This window comes from Pavona decussata, unplaced genomic scaffold, assembly GCF_977016875.1.
Source record: "Pavona decussata unplaced genomic scaffold, jaPavDecu1.1 SCAFFOLD_84, whole genome shotgun sequence".
In the NCBI taxonomy this organism is placed as follows: domain Eukaryota; kingdom Metazoa; phylum Cnidaria; class Anthozoa; order Scleractinia; family Agariciidae; genus Pavona; species Pavona decussata.
In genome coordinates, this window is record NW_028145502.1 from 3,772,501 (window position 1) to 3,789,410 (window position 16,910).

A 16,910-nucleotide genomic window follows, 5' to 3' on the forward strand; every position below is an offset into this window, starting at 1 on the left:
CTAAACATCCATGTATACACCGCATGTATACCCTACTGATCATGTAAACATCCTTCGGACCAAAACAAATATAAATTTTATAGCGGCACATACCTATGAAGATCACCAGCCAAGGAGAAGCTCGGCCGAACAAACTACATTGACCTCGGTCACTGTCACGCAAATGGCTTGCGTGGACAAAACACTAAGAGGCCGCGAGAAACGATTAATCACACACACATATAACTTGAATACAGTGTATCATATAAATATCGTCTGTGGTATATTTATGTCTTCTACACGCTAAATGATCTTAGGACAAAATAGAAGGTCGGGGAACAGCGCCATCTTTATATATGACAACTTCACGTTATTATTGAAATAGCTTAATATATTATATTTAGTAAACGTTGTAGAATAAGATCAAACCTCACCCATCGACCATCTTTTTATTGAACAAATGAAATTTAGAAGGGACACTCTTCCGAACTCTGGATAGAAAAGGCCATTAAACAGTAGCAAGAAATCATATCAGACATTGTTGGTCATTGCTTTTATAACATTTGGTGGCTCCTAAAGGAGCCGTTGTTTTTTGGCGGTAAACTCAGCGAGTTTACTTGCTGCTGGTGTACTTGGTCACAGCCTTGGTTCCTTCACTGACGGCGTGTTTGGCCAGTTCACCGGGCAGAAGCAGCCTGATGGCGGTCTGGATCTCGCGGGAGCTGATGGTTGATTTCTTGTTGTAGTGCGCAAGGCGGGAAGCTTCGGTGGCGATGCGCTCGAAGATGTCGTTGACGAACGAGTTCATGATGCCCATGGCTTTGCTGGAGATACCAGTGTCAGGGTGAACTTGCTTCAACACCTTGTAGATGTAGATAGCATAGCTTTCCTTTCTCTTTCCCCTTCTCTTCTTCTTTCCTTCAGCTCCGGCCTTTGCCTTTCCGGCTCTCTTCTCGCCTTTCTTTCCTGCTACTTTGGGTGCCATTTCTGTCTAACAGAATGAAATTGAAATGCTCATATTTCGGCGCCCGTTGTATTTATACTCAAATTTGAACGAGATCAATTAATATGCGGATCGAAATGTCCGTTTACCGATTGGTTGAATGTAGCTTTCCCGCAGCTGGGATTGTTTTGTCTTTAATGACCCGTATCAGTCATAAAGGCTCCGGTTGTCTTTTGTTCGGCTCAGGCCTTCAATACAAGAAAGCGCAGTACAGTGATTGGTTCTTTTCGATCATCTCTGCATTCTTAACAAGCTATAAATATTGAATTAACTATTTCACAAAATTCATTCTACGAAACTATATCGTCTGAATACAAGCTTTATTAACATGTCTGGTCGCGGAAAAGGAAAAGCTAAGGGCACCAAGTCCAAGACCCGCTCATCCCGAGCAGGGCTTCAGTTCCCTGTTGGTCGTATCCACCGACTTCTGCGCAAAGGCAACTACGGTGAGCGCGTCGGCGCCGGTGCTCCAGTGTACCTGGCTGCTGTGCTTGAGTACTTGAGCGCTGAGATCCTCGAGTTGGCGGGCAACGCTGCTCGTGACAACAAGAAGACAAGAATCATCCCCCGTCATCTTCAGCTGGCTGTGCGCAATGACGAGGAGTTGAACAAACTGCTCGCCGGTGTCACCATCGCACAGGGAGGTGTTCTTCCCAACATCCAGGCTGTGCTTCTGCCCAAGAAGACCGAGAAGAAGGCAAAAGCTTAAATAAACTTTCATCAAGAAACCAACGGCTCCTTTAGGAGCCACCAAATGCTAAGAAAGTCTTGACCAACAAATGCTATCAATTACTACCAAATAACTAATTCAATTTTAAAAAAAACACAAATGACACTCTTTGTTAGCGCAGGACTGGACAACGGAAGGTGAGCTGGAAAAGATGCGATGCACGATACTATTATAAGAGTAAAAGTCTAAAACTTCAAACACCATTTACTTTTTGTAAATGATAAACAGTAATTCTTAGATAAAATCGGACCTATATAGCCGCGGCAAAACATGAAATTTGAGTGATAAGCGATGAACAAAGCAATACCGTGATATAAATGCGCATTAAGTTCGCGCCATCTCTATCTACCTTCAATAGGCCTTGATTTCACCAGTGGTGCAAACACACGAATTTTTACAAACATTAAGAAGCCCAAATGTTTTGATTGCCATGTTTGTGCTTGCGTTTCGTCGCAAAGAACTTGGAAAAACTATATGCAAACAGTTAAGCCGCTAATGACTCAGGCCTTAGTTATTCACCGCCTCTCCTGACCGGTTTTTTTCTTTTGTTTTCTTGTGGTTGTTGTTGCTGTTTTTTTTTTGTTAACTTTGTTCCAGTGGAATGGACTACACGGTTTTTCTTTCCCTATCCTACGGCATATTGGAAAGTTTGCAAATTCTCTCATAACAATACAGGTTGATTCTAATGCAAATCTAAAACAAACTATTGAAATGAGCGCCAAGTTAGTTTTCTCGAGTCCCTTAAAGAAATTTTTTCTTCGTTGTTATGGTCTCAAAGCCTATCTTGTGAAGAAGACTGCAGTTTCGGCCCCTTGCCGCATCTTGCAGTAAATATAAAGTTTTCAAATTCTCTCGAGCCAATACAAATTGATTCTAATGCAAATTGTTTATAAACTTTTGAGTTGAGCGCCAAGTCAGTCGTATCCGTTAAGGAAAGTGCGCCATTGTCGCGCAAGGAGGCTCTTCAGAAACATTTGAAACGACAATTTTATAGTCCCCCATTACATAAATTCTCTTTCCAGGTACTGCTCGAAGCTTTATGCGCAAGTACTTCATATTAATTAAATGGTGTTCGCTTGTACGAGTACAGAAAACAAATTAAGTTGCTGTTCATCTTGTTCTAAACGGCCATCGTCTAATTTCTCCTACAACATCACTAGTTAATCAAGCATCATACAAGTCGTTAGAATGACGAAAATAACAACCAAAGTTGAAATTTTTTATGTTTAAATATAGTCTTCTAACAAGTACCACAAGAAATATATGAGGAACAGTCAGGAGAAAATATTGTTAAGATCAGTGGAGCTGAAACTAAGGGCTGTTTCTCAATAGCGTGGAATATAGCTACTTGACTTTCAGAAAAGAATTTGAATATGCTCTCTGTTCCCTGTTATTGCCAATCACCTCTCAACTGTAGTAAAGTGTATTTATTGGGCTTATATCATAAAATTCTTGCAATTTTACTGCGATAGCCGAAGTACCGTTAGCCGCGTCCGAAGAACAATGGAATGGTTTGTGCAATTACGCAAAAAGAGCTTCACCAAATTCAATTTCGTTTTAGTCTTTCTTATTCAAAATCCACTTACAATGTGATCTCTACTCAAGAGTGTGATTAAAAAATTTTCTAAATAACATGATGTGGTGAAATTTTCATCTACAACTACAGCGGATGGTTTAGCGAATACATTAGAGTATGGATCCTTGAGACACTGAAAATTTTAGCGTAGGTCATTTTTGTTGGTCATGACTTTCAAAAGATTTGGTGGCTCCTAAAGGAGCCGTTTGTTTGTGTAGACCGGTGCAGTCTAACCGCCAAATCCGTACAGAGTACGTCCCATTCCATTTAGAATTTTCCTGCGCAAAGAAAAAGAACTTTAATAAACCTAAACTTAATTGAAATCGAAATCCACTGCGATAACAGTGGAGTAGTTTATTCAAAATTGCTACGGACTTGATCGACCAATCAGACAGGATATCTTTCAGCCAATCAGAATGAAACCCGCCAGGTATAATTTCTTTTAGAGCGAGCTCAGCGAATTTATCGATCATCTCGAAGTTGTTCGTGGACATGGCTCGTACAAAGCAAACTGCTCGTAAATCAACTGGTGGAAAAGCTCCACGCAAACAGCTCGCCACAAAGGCCGCTCGTAAGAGCGCGCCTGCCACCGGTGGAGTCAAGAAACCTCATCGTTACAGGCCTGGAACAGTCGCTCTTCGTGAGATCCGTCGTTACCAAAAATCTACTGGGCTGTTGATCCGCAAGCTGCCCTTCCAGCGTCTTGTGCGAGAAACCGCTCAGGATTTCAAGACCGACCTGCGTTTCCAGAGCTCCGCTGTGATGGCTCTTCAAGAAGCTAGCGAGGCTTACCTTGTTGGTCTGTTTGAAGACACCAACTTGTGCGCCATCCACGCCAAGCGCGTCACCATCATGCCCAAGGACATTCAGTTGGCCCGCCGAATCCGTGGAGAGCGAGCATAAGTGGATTGCATTCCTCACAAAACAAACGGCTCCTTTAAGAGCCAACAAATCAATAAAAGCAATAACCAACGGTCGCTGAGCCGAATTCACATAATTCGGCAAATCATCTGACCTCCAACAAAAGTATAATAATGTTTGCACGAAAGGAATGTCTCTTTGTGGAGCGTGGTCCTTTAACTAGTGAATCCGCAATGCCAAATGGACAGAGAATTTACCTCTCCCCGGGACGAAAAAGAGTGACTCTTATAAAAAAAAAAAAAGTTGGTATCTATTTCTATATTAAAATGGGGTGCCCACAGGCAAAGTTCCGACTGAATAAACATTGTCAAAATGAATGCCTGTATGTTAATGGCGCGCGCGCAAGCTAAATCTCAGGAATGGCCACCTTTGTTCCAGAGGACAACCTGAAACCTGGTGGCATAACGTGTTTAGATTTCTTTGATGAACGCAAAGACCTTGTAGTGGGAACAGAAAAATAAGGAACGCGGAAAAATGCACTCATAGCCACCTCGAACAGGCTAGCCGCCGCAAAGAATTGCGCTCTCAAAGGTTTTTCTAAAGGGCGATTTAGACGGTACGATTTTCTCTTACGACTGTCGCATGCGATTTCTAGAGCGCGCGCTGCTTGCGTCATGTAAAAATCGTACACAACTCTCGCCACTCAACATTGCCTTTACCTACGATTGTCGTAAGATTTTAAAACATGATTTAAAATCCTACATTTTTCGTGTTGTGTGCGTCTGTCGTAAGAATGTTGTAGGTTGATTTACACGACGCGATTCGTGTTGTAGGCATGGCGTAAGCGTGTCGCATGCGACAAATCGTAGGCAAAATCGTACCGTCTAAATCGCCCTTAAGATAGCGACAAAGAAGCGCGGTGTTACTATGCCGCCGCTAAATAGCCCGTGTGAAGCCGGTTTTACTAATTAGGCTTAATAACCAACGACCGAGGCTCTCTTCACCTCGAGAAAAGCGAGCGGGTCCAAGATAATTGAGAAACTGGTTGGGTGGTAAACAATCGACGCGGAAATGCAAGGGGTAATAGTCCCGCGGGTCAATAAGAGCGCTTTCGGGCCTGATCGCGGGTTAGTTGCGGGACGAGGGACTCCAAAAAGCGAGCGATACGAGATTAATGTGTTTTCTGTGTCATGATAAATAGCAGTAACAATAACACCGATACAAAAAAGGATTTTTGCTGGGAAAGCCATTTTAAATAGCAAATCACGGAACTCAAGTTCCGATCTAATTGTTGCCTATCGCAACTAAGAAACTTGACTGCAAATCTTTGACGAAAATTCTCCTTTTTAAAAAATTGGGATTACAATGTATTTCGAATTCAGACTGTTGCGTGACTTTCCGTCAACAGTGTTTGAACAAGGCTATTTTTATAATTTTCGAATTAATTACTTATGTGTTTGTATTAGATATGAAAACATGACCTCCTTTCAGAGTAAATGAAATTTGAATATGAGTGTGAAATTTTAAACTAAAAGTGGCCTTCACAACTGGGATATTTATTACCACAAGGAAACAAAATAAACATCAATAGTTCACTTAATTTTCATCTCCTTCCGATTTTCCGACGATGCAAAACGCATCATATGTTTACACAAACCTTAAACAGGTTCAAAAGACAAGTTCATCTTTATATTTCCGGTTAATTAGTACAAAAAAATCCCGCAAACTGAACTTTTGTGCGGCAAAATTCAGCCAAGAGGTTTCGAGAGAGGCTTTAAAGCAAGTACTTGAAAAGGTAAGACAAGATTTAGGTAAACAACGAAATAGATTTGCTATTCGGTTTAAGGCCAGTGAACGATGTTATTAAACAACTGATCATAAGAGTTAAAGTTAATTATTCATTTTCAATAAACGGAAGCCTAAACAAAAAAGACAAAAAAAGATGCTTTTGTCAGCAGCCTGTTTAACGGTTTTATTAAAATAATTGTATGAAAATATTAATTGAAGAATCAGCAATATTTTGTTGCTGAATATTTAATGCGTATCGAAATGTTGTCGTTTGATGTCGACTCGCCAATTGCGTGTTTTAAAAATGTCAACGTAAAACAACACAAATTAAAACAACCAAGCGCACTGAAAGAGCTGGCTAAACATCCTAGACCAGAAAAATAAGACTGAACGAGGAACTTTGACAAAGTTTACATTAAATAATTATACTTCGTTAATCCGTTGAGCTTTAAGTCAAGGTCTGTACCCGCTTCTTTAGCTTCATGTTTCACGGTAGGGCTTTTAGAATTTGCAAAAGCATAGCGGGCAAAATTTAGCGGTTAAAATTTCGGAGGTAAAATTTTCGCGATATGCGATGATACTCGTAAGTTCAAAACTTCAAGGACTGAGACTATAATTTTATCACCAAAGACATTCAATGATCTGAAGCAATCCTCCATATCGGATGCGTGAGTGTACCTTCATGTGGCTTACAGGCGAGAAAAATGTCAATTTCTGCTTTTAAAATGAGCAGAGACAATCTAGATGGTAGAAATCCGGGTTTAAGTTTTAACGTTACGTGATCAAAGTTTCAGAGTAAGAGAACAGGAATAACGTCGAATAGAATTCCTTACAAGTCGAGCTCATGAATTAATTATTTTTCTCGGGGAGCAAAACGGGTCCAAAACAGAGAGCACAGAGCTGGACAAACATCCTAGACAGGAAAAGTCAGAAGCGAGGAACTTTGACAAAGTTTACATTACAAAATTCTTCTTCGTTAATTTAGTTTATATATAGTAAGTTATCAGGATTAGAGGGTATCTCGACGAAATACGAACACGTTCAAAAGACAAGTTTATAATTAGTAGAGGCTTAAAATATCAAGAACCCGTCATCGATGTTTTACTGAAGGTACGTTTGAGTGACAGTAATTCATTGACAAGACACAAATTTATGGTTATTATTGAAAACCGGCCGTCCAGTTTTCTGCTAAAAGTAGTTCAAAAGTTTTTGACGCCACCCAAAATTCAACTTCGAAAAACTCCTCCAAAACGTGTACTGCATTTTCAAATAATTTGTGGTCATGATAAATTTATCTCGAAGGCTAAGATGCTGGTACATAGTGCTTAAAATATAACGGAAGTCGACTTAAATGACAAAATGTAAATTATATATACTGAGACAATGAAAGCGATCTGTTTGTCCATAAATTAGAACAATAAATCGGCGAGGAGTCTTTTTGATTTACTTTATTGTTACAGTATTATTTTTTACGTCTCTCCGCAGAGGAATGTGATTACGCCACGTGATCCGTAAAAAAACCATCAGATTACAAAATTAAGTTGTGGAACTATATAAGGAGTACTCGGAAGATGATCTTATTCATCTTATTCGTAAATTTGCGAGCCATATGACGCTTTCGGAATACCGGAACGGACTAGTTAGTTGTTTATTTCGCTTTACGATAGCGGAAACACACCATTGTGTTCTCGTTTTTCGATCAGTTCGAGTAATTAGTTCAGTTTTCGTGACATAGGCAGAAATGGTGTTCTTTTGGGACAGTTTTACCTTGTTATAGGAAATTAAAGCTTCACGAAATTAATTAAACTTTAAAAATTCTCGTTAATTTAAGTCGCGTTAATTTTTGTTAACGTTAATTTCCGCGTCATTAATTAAGTGTCGCGTTCATTTCCGCGACCTTAATTTCTATTATTTTCGCCTCAAATTCTCGATACACTTCAGAAAGGAAAACTGGCCTTGTTTTTTCAGGTTCGGGAGATCCACTGGTATCATATGGATACTGTGAAGAACGCTCGAATGCTTAAACCCTACATTTAGGGACAATTCTACGAACATTGTTTGCTTTTCAGATTTTTATTCTTAGCGTTAAAATAATGTGTTCCTTTTGTCTCAACAAATTCTGTCGCGTTAATGTCGATCATTTTGAATTTTTAACACCTCTTTCGTGTTAATTTCCTTTATTGGGAAGTAATTTTCCCTTCAATTCGCGTTAATTTAAGTCGTGTTAATAGGCCTTATCACGGTTTTCGACGCCATTTTGACGAGTAGGCAAACAGGCTTGAAATAACCGTGTGTTTGTATGGGAATCCGATGTCAAATAATTTTCATAAAACATCGCTTCTGAAAAAATCATGAATTGAAAACTTTTGGAACTGGGGAAAGGATTTTAAGAAAAAAATTGGAGGGATGTAGCTGTGCCAGAAAGCGTCCAGTCGTGTTTTGAACCTTTCGTACATTTCCCTGTATTTTTTTCCCGCGGTCTATTTTTAGTAGCAGTTCACGGCTGGTTCGCTATACAGACAGATGTATGGAAAGTTCAAAACTCGACTGGACGCTTTCTGGCACAGCTACATCCCTCCAATTTTTTTTCTTAAAATCGTTTTCCTAATGCCAAAAGTTTCCAATTCATGAATTTTTCAGAAGCGATGTTTTTTGAAAATTATTTGACATCGGATTTCCATACAAACACTGTTATTTCAGACGTGTTTGCCTACTCGTCAAAATGGCGTCAAAAACCGTGATAAGGCCTATTTCGAATACCTATACTTTAATAAACACGAGCGTTCATTTCCTATGATATGGCATGCTTGCTTAAAACAGTAAGAATTATCATTCTCCCGCATGATCGATTAAACTTAAGGTTCTCTTCCGTGTCCGATTTTTTATCGGTATACAGCACGTCTTTTAGAAAACAGCAAACTACGTCTCAGTTGATGTCAATGAATTACCGCCGAAGCAAATGCAGGGCCTTACTATTGCATAATGATTTTTTTTTCTCTAATTTCCTTTTTGTTCAAGCAGATTTCATTTTGTTTGAAGCCACGAAGCAAGATGTTGTACTTGTTGGTCTTTTTCCTCATTCCCGGGCTATTTGGCAATACAGGTAATATTTTTCAGTTTACGCGGATAACGTATTTTATCTCCTTTCCTGTGAGCAAGCTATAAACGCTCTAATTTTGGGGCTGAGTTTGACGTTGATTATTTTTTGTAGTTTGACCTTGAAAACGTTCTGGATTTTAATAAATGGCATCAATCATTGCTTGTGACATGGCTGCAGATAAAATTGCACCGCTTACTCTTGTCAGTGCTGCGACTAGAATCTAGCTTTATCAGAAAACTATTGATTGACACAGAGGTTAACAACATGCCATAAAGTTTAGGTTTATTTACAGTGCAACGAACTCAACCGGGGCCACCGAAAAAAACCGACACTTTGAAATTTGATTGGTTTACAAGCTACCAAAGCCAGACCCCTTTGTTGTCAGTAAAAGTGATCTGTGATTGGCTGATCAATGTTGGGTGGCCTCGGTTGAGTTCGTTGCAAATAGAAAACTTTTGAATGCAGAGGTCCACACAACGCAGGAATTAAACTTGCTGGTAATTTTGCCGGATCTCTCTTGTGAAAGACCTCGTGTCAGGCGTCACTTGAACGTGAAAATACAAAACTGAATGCAAGGCTGGCACTACGGCAAAGGGCAGATTTATTAGTGGCCAATATTTCGACTAATAGAATTAGTCTTCCTCAGGGCCAGAGCTATACTGAAGGAAAATACAATAACGGCTCCTTAAATTAAAGTTTGGAAAACACATGGAAAAACATGATTGCTTAATACATGATATGATGACAGCGTACTTGTAAATATGAGATAACAAAAATATAGTAACGGCTCCTAAAATTAAAATTTGAAAAAATACATGCAAAAAAATGATTGGCTAATACATGACATGAAGACAGCGTACTTGTAAGTATGAGATAACAAAAATATAGAAGTGTATAATCAAGGTTCAGCGTTCGTTTTTCCTGTCAATGCCTTCTGGAGATAACGTTTTCCCTCTACAAATTAGAAAAGCCTCGCGTGCCTTACGGCGGGAGGCATTGATGGTGGGTTGTAGTTCGAGAGGGATAAGTCGCATGTCCGCAGAAGAGTGACCTGGTAAGTTGAAGTGTGTAGGGACTGCTGCCGTGGAGTTGGCGTGTGTGGGTTTTTTGTCGCTTGTCTGTGTTCTGTGAACCTTTCACGGATCGTGCGTTTGGTTTCCCCTATATACTGTTTTTTACATTTTTTACATTCAATCATATATGTAAGGTTAGTAGAATTACAGGTTATATGTTGTTTTATTTGTCTTGTTTCGCCGGTGTATTTGTCTTGTTCGTTGCACTGCAACTAACGTTTCACATTTTATGTTACCCGTATTCATACAGGAGTGCATGGCAGGTTGGTTCGGGTCTGTGAGCATTCTCGCCGTGTTATTAGCTGCCGCGGCCCCTACAAGATCGATATCCGATCGGCGAATTACGGTCGTTCGACGGGTGGCCATGTTTGTAGAGGTCCGATACGAACCACAAACTGCAGGGCCTCAGGGTCGCTCGGTAAAGTACGGGGTGATTGCCAAGGAGCATCAAGTTGTGTTTTACATGCAACCAACAGCAAATTTGGTGATCCTTGTTATGGGACATTCAAATATCTGGAGGTAAGATCCTTCCAATGAATTTGAATACGAATTCTCTTTAGTTGCGATCATTATCGTCTTTCAATTTGTGAGAAAGGAGAATTTGGAAGTTCATCAAGGCAATGATCCCCAGCCGTGATTTTATTTAGCATGGAAGAGTGAATGAGGAAATTGATGTAATGCTGTTGGAAGACGTTAATAAAGAAAACGAGTAAAACTGCGTGTAATAAGGGAAATAAAAAGGAGAAATCACTACGTAATTCGCTTCACTGTCAACTTTCATGTCTTTAAAACGTCACTTTATTTAAGTGTCAATGTATTTAGGTAAAGCTCTTATTCGGGACACTCTCCAGAACGAATTGGAATTTAGAGATAGATAGATAGTTTATTGGATACAACTTTGCAACCCAAGGGTTGAATTACGTTATATTTACGGTAAAAGGATCAAAAAATATATATATAATAATACAAAAACACCTTAGATCACTACATAATAACTAAGTAATTTACTAAAAGGGCATAATTCTTAAAAATGAGAAAAGGGTTCACATCATGTAACCTTAAGTGCGTTAAAAACAATAACACTATTTTGAAATCTGTTTGTTTTGAAAACTGGATCGAACTGGCATCCCTTTCGGAGATTATAAGGCCTAGCATTTTGGGGGGCAGTAAATTCCTGAGCTTGCTGGAATTTGGAATCCTTCCTGAGCTTGCTGGAATTTGGAATCTGGAATTTGCACATGCTGGTTTTTGAGAAGAGGGGAAAATCAGTAGCCAGAGAAAAACCTCTCGGAGAAATGAGGAGAACTAACAACAAACCCAACCCATATGTTGCCAAGTCCAGGAATCGAGCCTGGGCCAAATTATTGTGAGGCGAGTGTTCTTTCGTCTTCACCTTCTTTGCTGTTGTATTGACCAAACTCTTAAACACGCAGATAAACTCGAAATTTACATCATAGCATCCCTTGAGAAAGAATTCCGCTACTCACGATGTACAAGATAAAAATCCGATATTTATTCGTAGTTGTTCCTCGAGTGTCACACTCAAATCCTAAAAATAACATTACAAATAATCAAGTACCATTTGACTAGTTCCAGTTCCTACTCGTTTACAACACAGTCCTCCGTGATTGACGGAGTCAATCATAAGGCGAAAGTGACTCCTTTGACTCCTTAGACTCAGTCCAATGTTCAAATTTTTAGATTCTAACAGTTAAGGTGCAGTAACCACAATTGGAATATCTTCATCTCTGACTACACAATTGTTCCTTGTTCTGTCACACTGGACAGCTCCCATGTCAGTTGTTCCTTCATCAAACACATTGACTTCAAGAGGACAGAGCTTCTGAATTGGACGATTAATGCGAATCCTACATAGGGATCTGCGTCGCCACTTCCGCAGCACGAACAACGTTCTCCCTTCCTCACAACAGCTTCTCTGCTTTCCCAATTAATTTTCCACTGCTCTTTACAATCTAATACAGAACAAAAAAGAAATGAAACCTCACCTCCCCCCAAAATCAGTGATGAATTCACAGACAAAACAAAACGCGCCATTTTTCTATCAATGAAATGGGGGTGGGGGGGTAGGCGTGATCCTAATTTTTCATTTGATTTGTCCAAGATTGTAGGTGTTTTGTTTGGATTCATGTGCACATTTGGTCACCAATTTGAATGGCTCGTCTTGGTTCTCCCTTAAGTTTTTTTTAGCATGCAATGCACTTAGAGAATACATCCTTGACAGCTTGCCGTCCTTTGATCATCTAGAACTGGGCCCAATTTCAGTGAGAGTTTCTCTAACCCAACTGCGTTTCACGTTTTCATGACTTTTGTGCAATTACTAATCTCGTGAAGAGCTGTTTTCTCTAAATTCTGAATCCTCCTGGCTTTGCATCGCAACACTCCATCTTCATCTTTAAAAATCCTTACTCTTCACAAGTCGAACTAGATCTCTGCCCTTTCATCAAGTTTCGTTTGAACTTCCTTGTACCAGAGAATCTTTGTAGCATCCCCCTCTTGTGATCTGACATTCGAATGCATTTCTGGAACTCTCTTAATCCGTCTGATGAACTTCAATACAAGGGTGGTTACTCTGACAAATTTGCAGTGAGACTGCTAAATCTCTCTGGTCGGACGACTTCAGAGATGTTTCAGGGGCTTGAACCAATACGGTCATTACTTGTGAGATTCCGTCTACATTTTCTTTCCTCAATGTCCTTGAAGCTTCTTCGGAGAGGCTGCCTTCACCAATTGGACAATTAGGTGCCTGACTTTGCCATTGACCCTTCTCCTTCTCTAGAAATGGCGCTCCTTTTCACCACAGATCGTTGGAAACAAAGTTGGAACTCTTAACTCCTCGCGAGGCAATGTCACTTGGGCTAAGTTCAGAAGGGAAATATACTCCAGAAACTTCGAACCTTTGTTACTCGATTCTGGACAAACTACTTGAATTGTTTTCTCTCCCCATTAATCCTCCACCACCAAATGAATACCGCATCAATCTTGACAGTAGAGGCCAATACCACGTGCACAGCTGTCGTCAGTTTTGCTGGAATCAATGATGTCATTAAGTCCAGTTGAGGAATTGCCTCCCCCTTCAAGGGTGCCACCCTAGTTTTAGAGGCTAACAGATGCGAATAGCTGACACTAGAGATTGTCACCCGAATGTAGATGCTTGCACCATAAGCGATCTTGCTTGCACCTGCAAAGCCGTGTAATTGAATAGACTTGACATCTTCTACTTCTATCCCGTCTAGGATACAGCGAGGAACACAAATCACTAAAATTCTCAACATGTTTTCTGCTACTTCTTTCCACTTTAAACAAAGGTCTTCTGGCAGGACCTCATCCCAGCCAATCTTGAGCTGACATATCCCTTAACATACACTTCAAGGGCAACATAACTGGTGACAGCAACCCCAATGGATCGTAAATCTAGCAGTAATGTTCAACAGTTTTTGCTTTGAGTGTTCCATCCAATGCGTAGTAAAGGTTGCAAGATCAAACTTAAGGACTGTGCCTACTAATACCGAAGTAATTTTGTCCGGTTTATGACTATGCGAGAAAAGCAGATCTTAGCAAGACCTATTGGAATCCCAAAAGAAAATTGGGGGGTAACCGCGAATTTTTCAGAGATAACTAAGCAATAATATCTCTAAAAAGCGCCAAAATATAAAGCAATGTATGGGATTTTTTCCTAAATTGAAGCTGAATTATCTCTGAAAAATGCATGGTTACCCCCAATTTTCCTATGAGATACCAAAAACGCTTGCTAAGTTCTGCTTTCCCCGTATAGTTTTAAACCGCGCAAAATTATCCCTGTATTAGTAGGCACCACCCATAGGAAACCCGAGTATCTCGAGATGCGCAGAACGTATGCGCAGTAACAATGGTAGGCACCGTCCTTAAAGCTGTCTTCTTGAAGCTGTCTTGAAGCTGTCCCAGGGAACTCCCATCACTTTGATGAGGTCTTGTTCGAGAACACTAGACTGGTTTCCGAAGGTGGTTGAGTTAATGATAAAACTTCCTCCTTCTCAGTCAACAAATGGCTTTAAGAGCACTAAGAGGAGAATATAAGTGATTTATCTTGAGAAGAACAAACTATTATCAGTTTTTTTGAGCGATTTTTCCAAAATATACAGGATGATCTTCTTTTTTTCACAAGTTGAAATCCATTTCAATCATGGCCATCTGCAGCCAAAGAAAAGTTTTAACAAAATTGAACCATTATTTTAACATTTCCGTCGCCACAAATTTCAAAGTAACTCGACAAATAGGTGACATTGCGCCTTTGAAAACTCGTCAACATTTTACAGCTGAAAGTGTTGTTCAATTTCTGTTTCATGTGCAGGTGAGATACAGGTGCGTGCGCAGATCAGCAAGGTCGTTGGTGCGGGTCTGTGAACATTCTCGTCGTGTAATTGGATGCCATTGGCCCAAGAAGATCAATATCCTGTCGGCGAATTACGGTCGTTTGACGGGTGGCCATGTTTGTGGAGGTCCGATACGAACCACAAACTGCAGGGCTGCATGGTCCCTTGGTAAAGTACGAGGTGATTGCCAAGGAAGGTCATATTGCACTTTACATGCAACCAACAGCAAGTTTGGTGATCCTTGTTATGGGACATTCAAATATCTGGAGGTAAGATTCTTCCAATGAATTTGAATATGAATTGTCCTTAGGTATGCCCAGCATTCATCATCTTTCAATGTAGTACTTGAGAATTTGGAAGTTCATCAACGCGATGATCCCTGGCCGTGATTTTATTTAGCTTGGAGTCTTTCTTTTAGTTTTAATGTATTTAGAGCAAAGTACTAATTTAATTGCCGACGCCCTCGACAAATAAGTACATTTGCCCCATTAAAAAACTCGTCAATATTTTACAGCTGAAAGTGTTGTTCAATTTCTGTTGCATGTGCAGGTGAGATACAGCTGCGTAAGCAGATCAGCACAGCCGTTGGTGCGGGTCTGTGAGCATTCTCGTCGTGTAATTATATGCCATTGGCCCAAGAAGATCAATATCCTGTCGGCAAATTATGGTCGTTTGACGGGTGCCCATGTTTGTGGTGGTCCGATACGAACCACACACTGCAGGGCCTCAGGGTCGCTCGGTAAAGTAGTGAGTGATTGCCAAGGACGGTACTTTTGCTATTTACATGCAACCAACAGCAAGTTTGGTGATCCTTGTGTTGGGACATTCAAATATCTGGAGGTAAGATCCTTCGAATTGAAGTGAATTCGTTATGATCATCATAATCTTTCAATGTCAGATTTGAGAATTTGGAAGTTTATCAAGGTAATGATCCCTAGCAATGATTGTAGTTCACCTGGAAACTTTATTTTAGTGTCAATGTATCTAGAACAAAGTACTAATTGGGGAAACGCTCCAGATCGAAATAGAATTTGGAAATGTTGGTTTCTGAGAAGAGAGGGAAATAAGAGTACCTGGAGAAAAACCTCTTGCAACAACAACAACAACAACAAGCTTTATTTGCATGACTACAGTATTGCAAAAGCTATTCATAGCTAATTATTGATTCGTTAACTAATTCCTAAGATAACTTAAAATAGAATAAAATAAAATAAAAAATAAAAAAAATTTAATAATTAAGAAATGTAATGAGGAGAACCGATAACAAAATCAACCCCCATGTCGCCAAGTCCAGGAATCGAATCTGGGCCAAATATGTGGGATGCCGCTGCTCTCTCCACTGCACTATTCCTGCTCCGTCCTATATAACTGCTCTACTGAGTAGAAAAGTTATCAAAAGAAGTTTACTTGACAATGACTCAACTTGAATAGGGTAAGGGCGTTAACCAGGACACTGCCTATGGGATGACCCTGATCATGATGGACCAAATGAAACTAACTATGAGACATTCATATTCTGTTTACGTGAAAGTTGCGTCTTGCGAAAAGCAATGCAGGAAGTTTTGAATGTTTTTCACCGTTTACACAGCTTTAAGAATGGTGAATAGACCCCTTCTTCTTCCCTCACAGTGGGTCCCGTCCACTTTCTGTTAGTTTAAATAGTTTTCCTTTTTTTTCCAAATTCGTGAGATGCCACAAGATTTTCGAGGCGCCTAATGCAAGAAAGAAACGCAGTTATAGCAGGAAAATATGCCGACTTGCCTCCAGCATTTTCAAGATTCTATCCCTTTTTCGACAGTCCTCCACGTAAGAGTTAATCGCCATAAATGTTTGAACATGTCACTGTCATATATTCGGGAAAAAAAATTAAATACAAAAAATTCATTATTTTGGTGAAAGTGGTAAGACTGATCTTTGCACCAGCTTCATCAAGCTGTTTTTCTGTTTTTAAACAATTTTTAAATAGATTGCTAATTGAACTTGGAGACTTACACGTAAATTTTGATTTTGGTTATGGCTCTTGACAAAGAAAAAAGGGGAAGGATGTATAATAGCCCTCGCTAGCGGCGTAATAGTAAAGAACGAAGGAGGGAGGGAGAGAGGGAGGGAGGGAAGGAATCAATTACGTTAGTGACAACAATGATTATCTCAATGTTTTTGATCAACAGGTCCGATACAAATGTCAGTGACTGAAACAAGTAAAGGGGACACCAGCCTTCGAGAATTGCTGGCTAAGCCGGGCTTAATGGTAGTGAATAGTTCCATTCGGAGTGTAAAAGAGATACAGCTCGCTGAAATTAAAGTGTAACGTTTTGGAAAGAAGACTAATAAACTTCTTTTTGACGGGGAATATGTTCGTTTGTGTTGACTCTAGATGTATTCTCTTTCATTGCCTGGCTCCCTGATTTCCGACGGAGAATAAACTACAAT

At 39.9% G+C, this 16,910-nt stretch overlaps 3 protein-coding genes and 1 pseudogene across 3 annotated transcripts; 3 read left to right on the forward strand and 1 right to left on the reverse strand.

Annotated features, from left to right (window-relative positions):
• Positions 1-499: 499 nt before the first annotated feature.
• On the reverse strand, positions 500-974 carry LOC146475526 (histone H2B.1). Its single transcript, XM_085115575.1, has one exon. The coding sequence runs from the start codon at positions 962-964 to the stop codon at positions 593-595; it is 372 nt and encodes a 123-aa protein (XP_084971701.1). The 5' UTR covers positions 965-974; the 3' UTR covers positions 500-592.
• Positions 975-1,211: 237 nt separating this feature from the next.
• Positions 1,212-1,838, forward strand: LOC146475527 (histone H2A pseudogene; annotated as a pseudogene).
• A 1,874-nt stretch (positions 1,839-3,712) lies between these two features.
• On the forward strand, positions 3,713-4,236 carry LOC146475528 (histone H3-like). Its single transcript, XM_085115587.1, has one exon. It carries the CDS (start codon positions 3,781-3,783, stop codon positions 4,189-4,191), a length of 411 nt encoding a protein of 136 aa, XP_084971713.1. The 5' UTR covers positions 3,713-3,780; the 3' UTR covers positions 4,192-4,236.
• Positions 4,237-5,857: 1,621 nt separating this feature from the next.
• LOC146475529 (L-rhamnose-binding lectin CSL3-like) lies at positions 5,858-16,830 on the forward strand. The gene is made up of 6 exons (XM_085115915.1): positions 5,858-5,944; positions 8,959-9,040; positions 10,361-10,629; positions 14,459-14,749; positions 15,030-15,320; positions 16,649-16,830. Exons 2-6 carry the CDS (start codon positions 8,989-8,991, stop codon positions 16,667-16,669), a joined length of 924 nt encoding a protein of 307 aa, XP_084972041.1. The 5' UTR covers positions 5,858-5,944; positions 8,959-8,988; the 3' UTR covers positions 16,670-16,830.
• Positions 16,831-16,910: the final 80 nt, after the last annotated feature.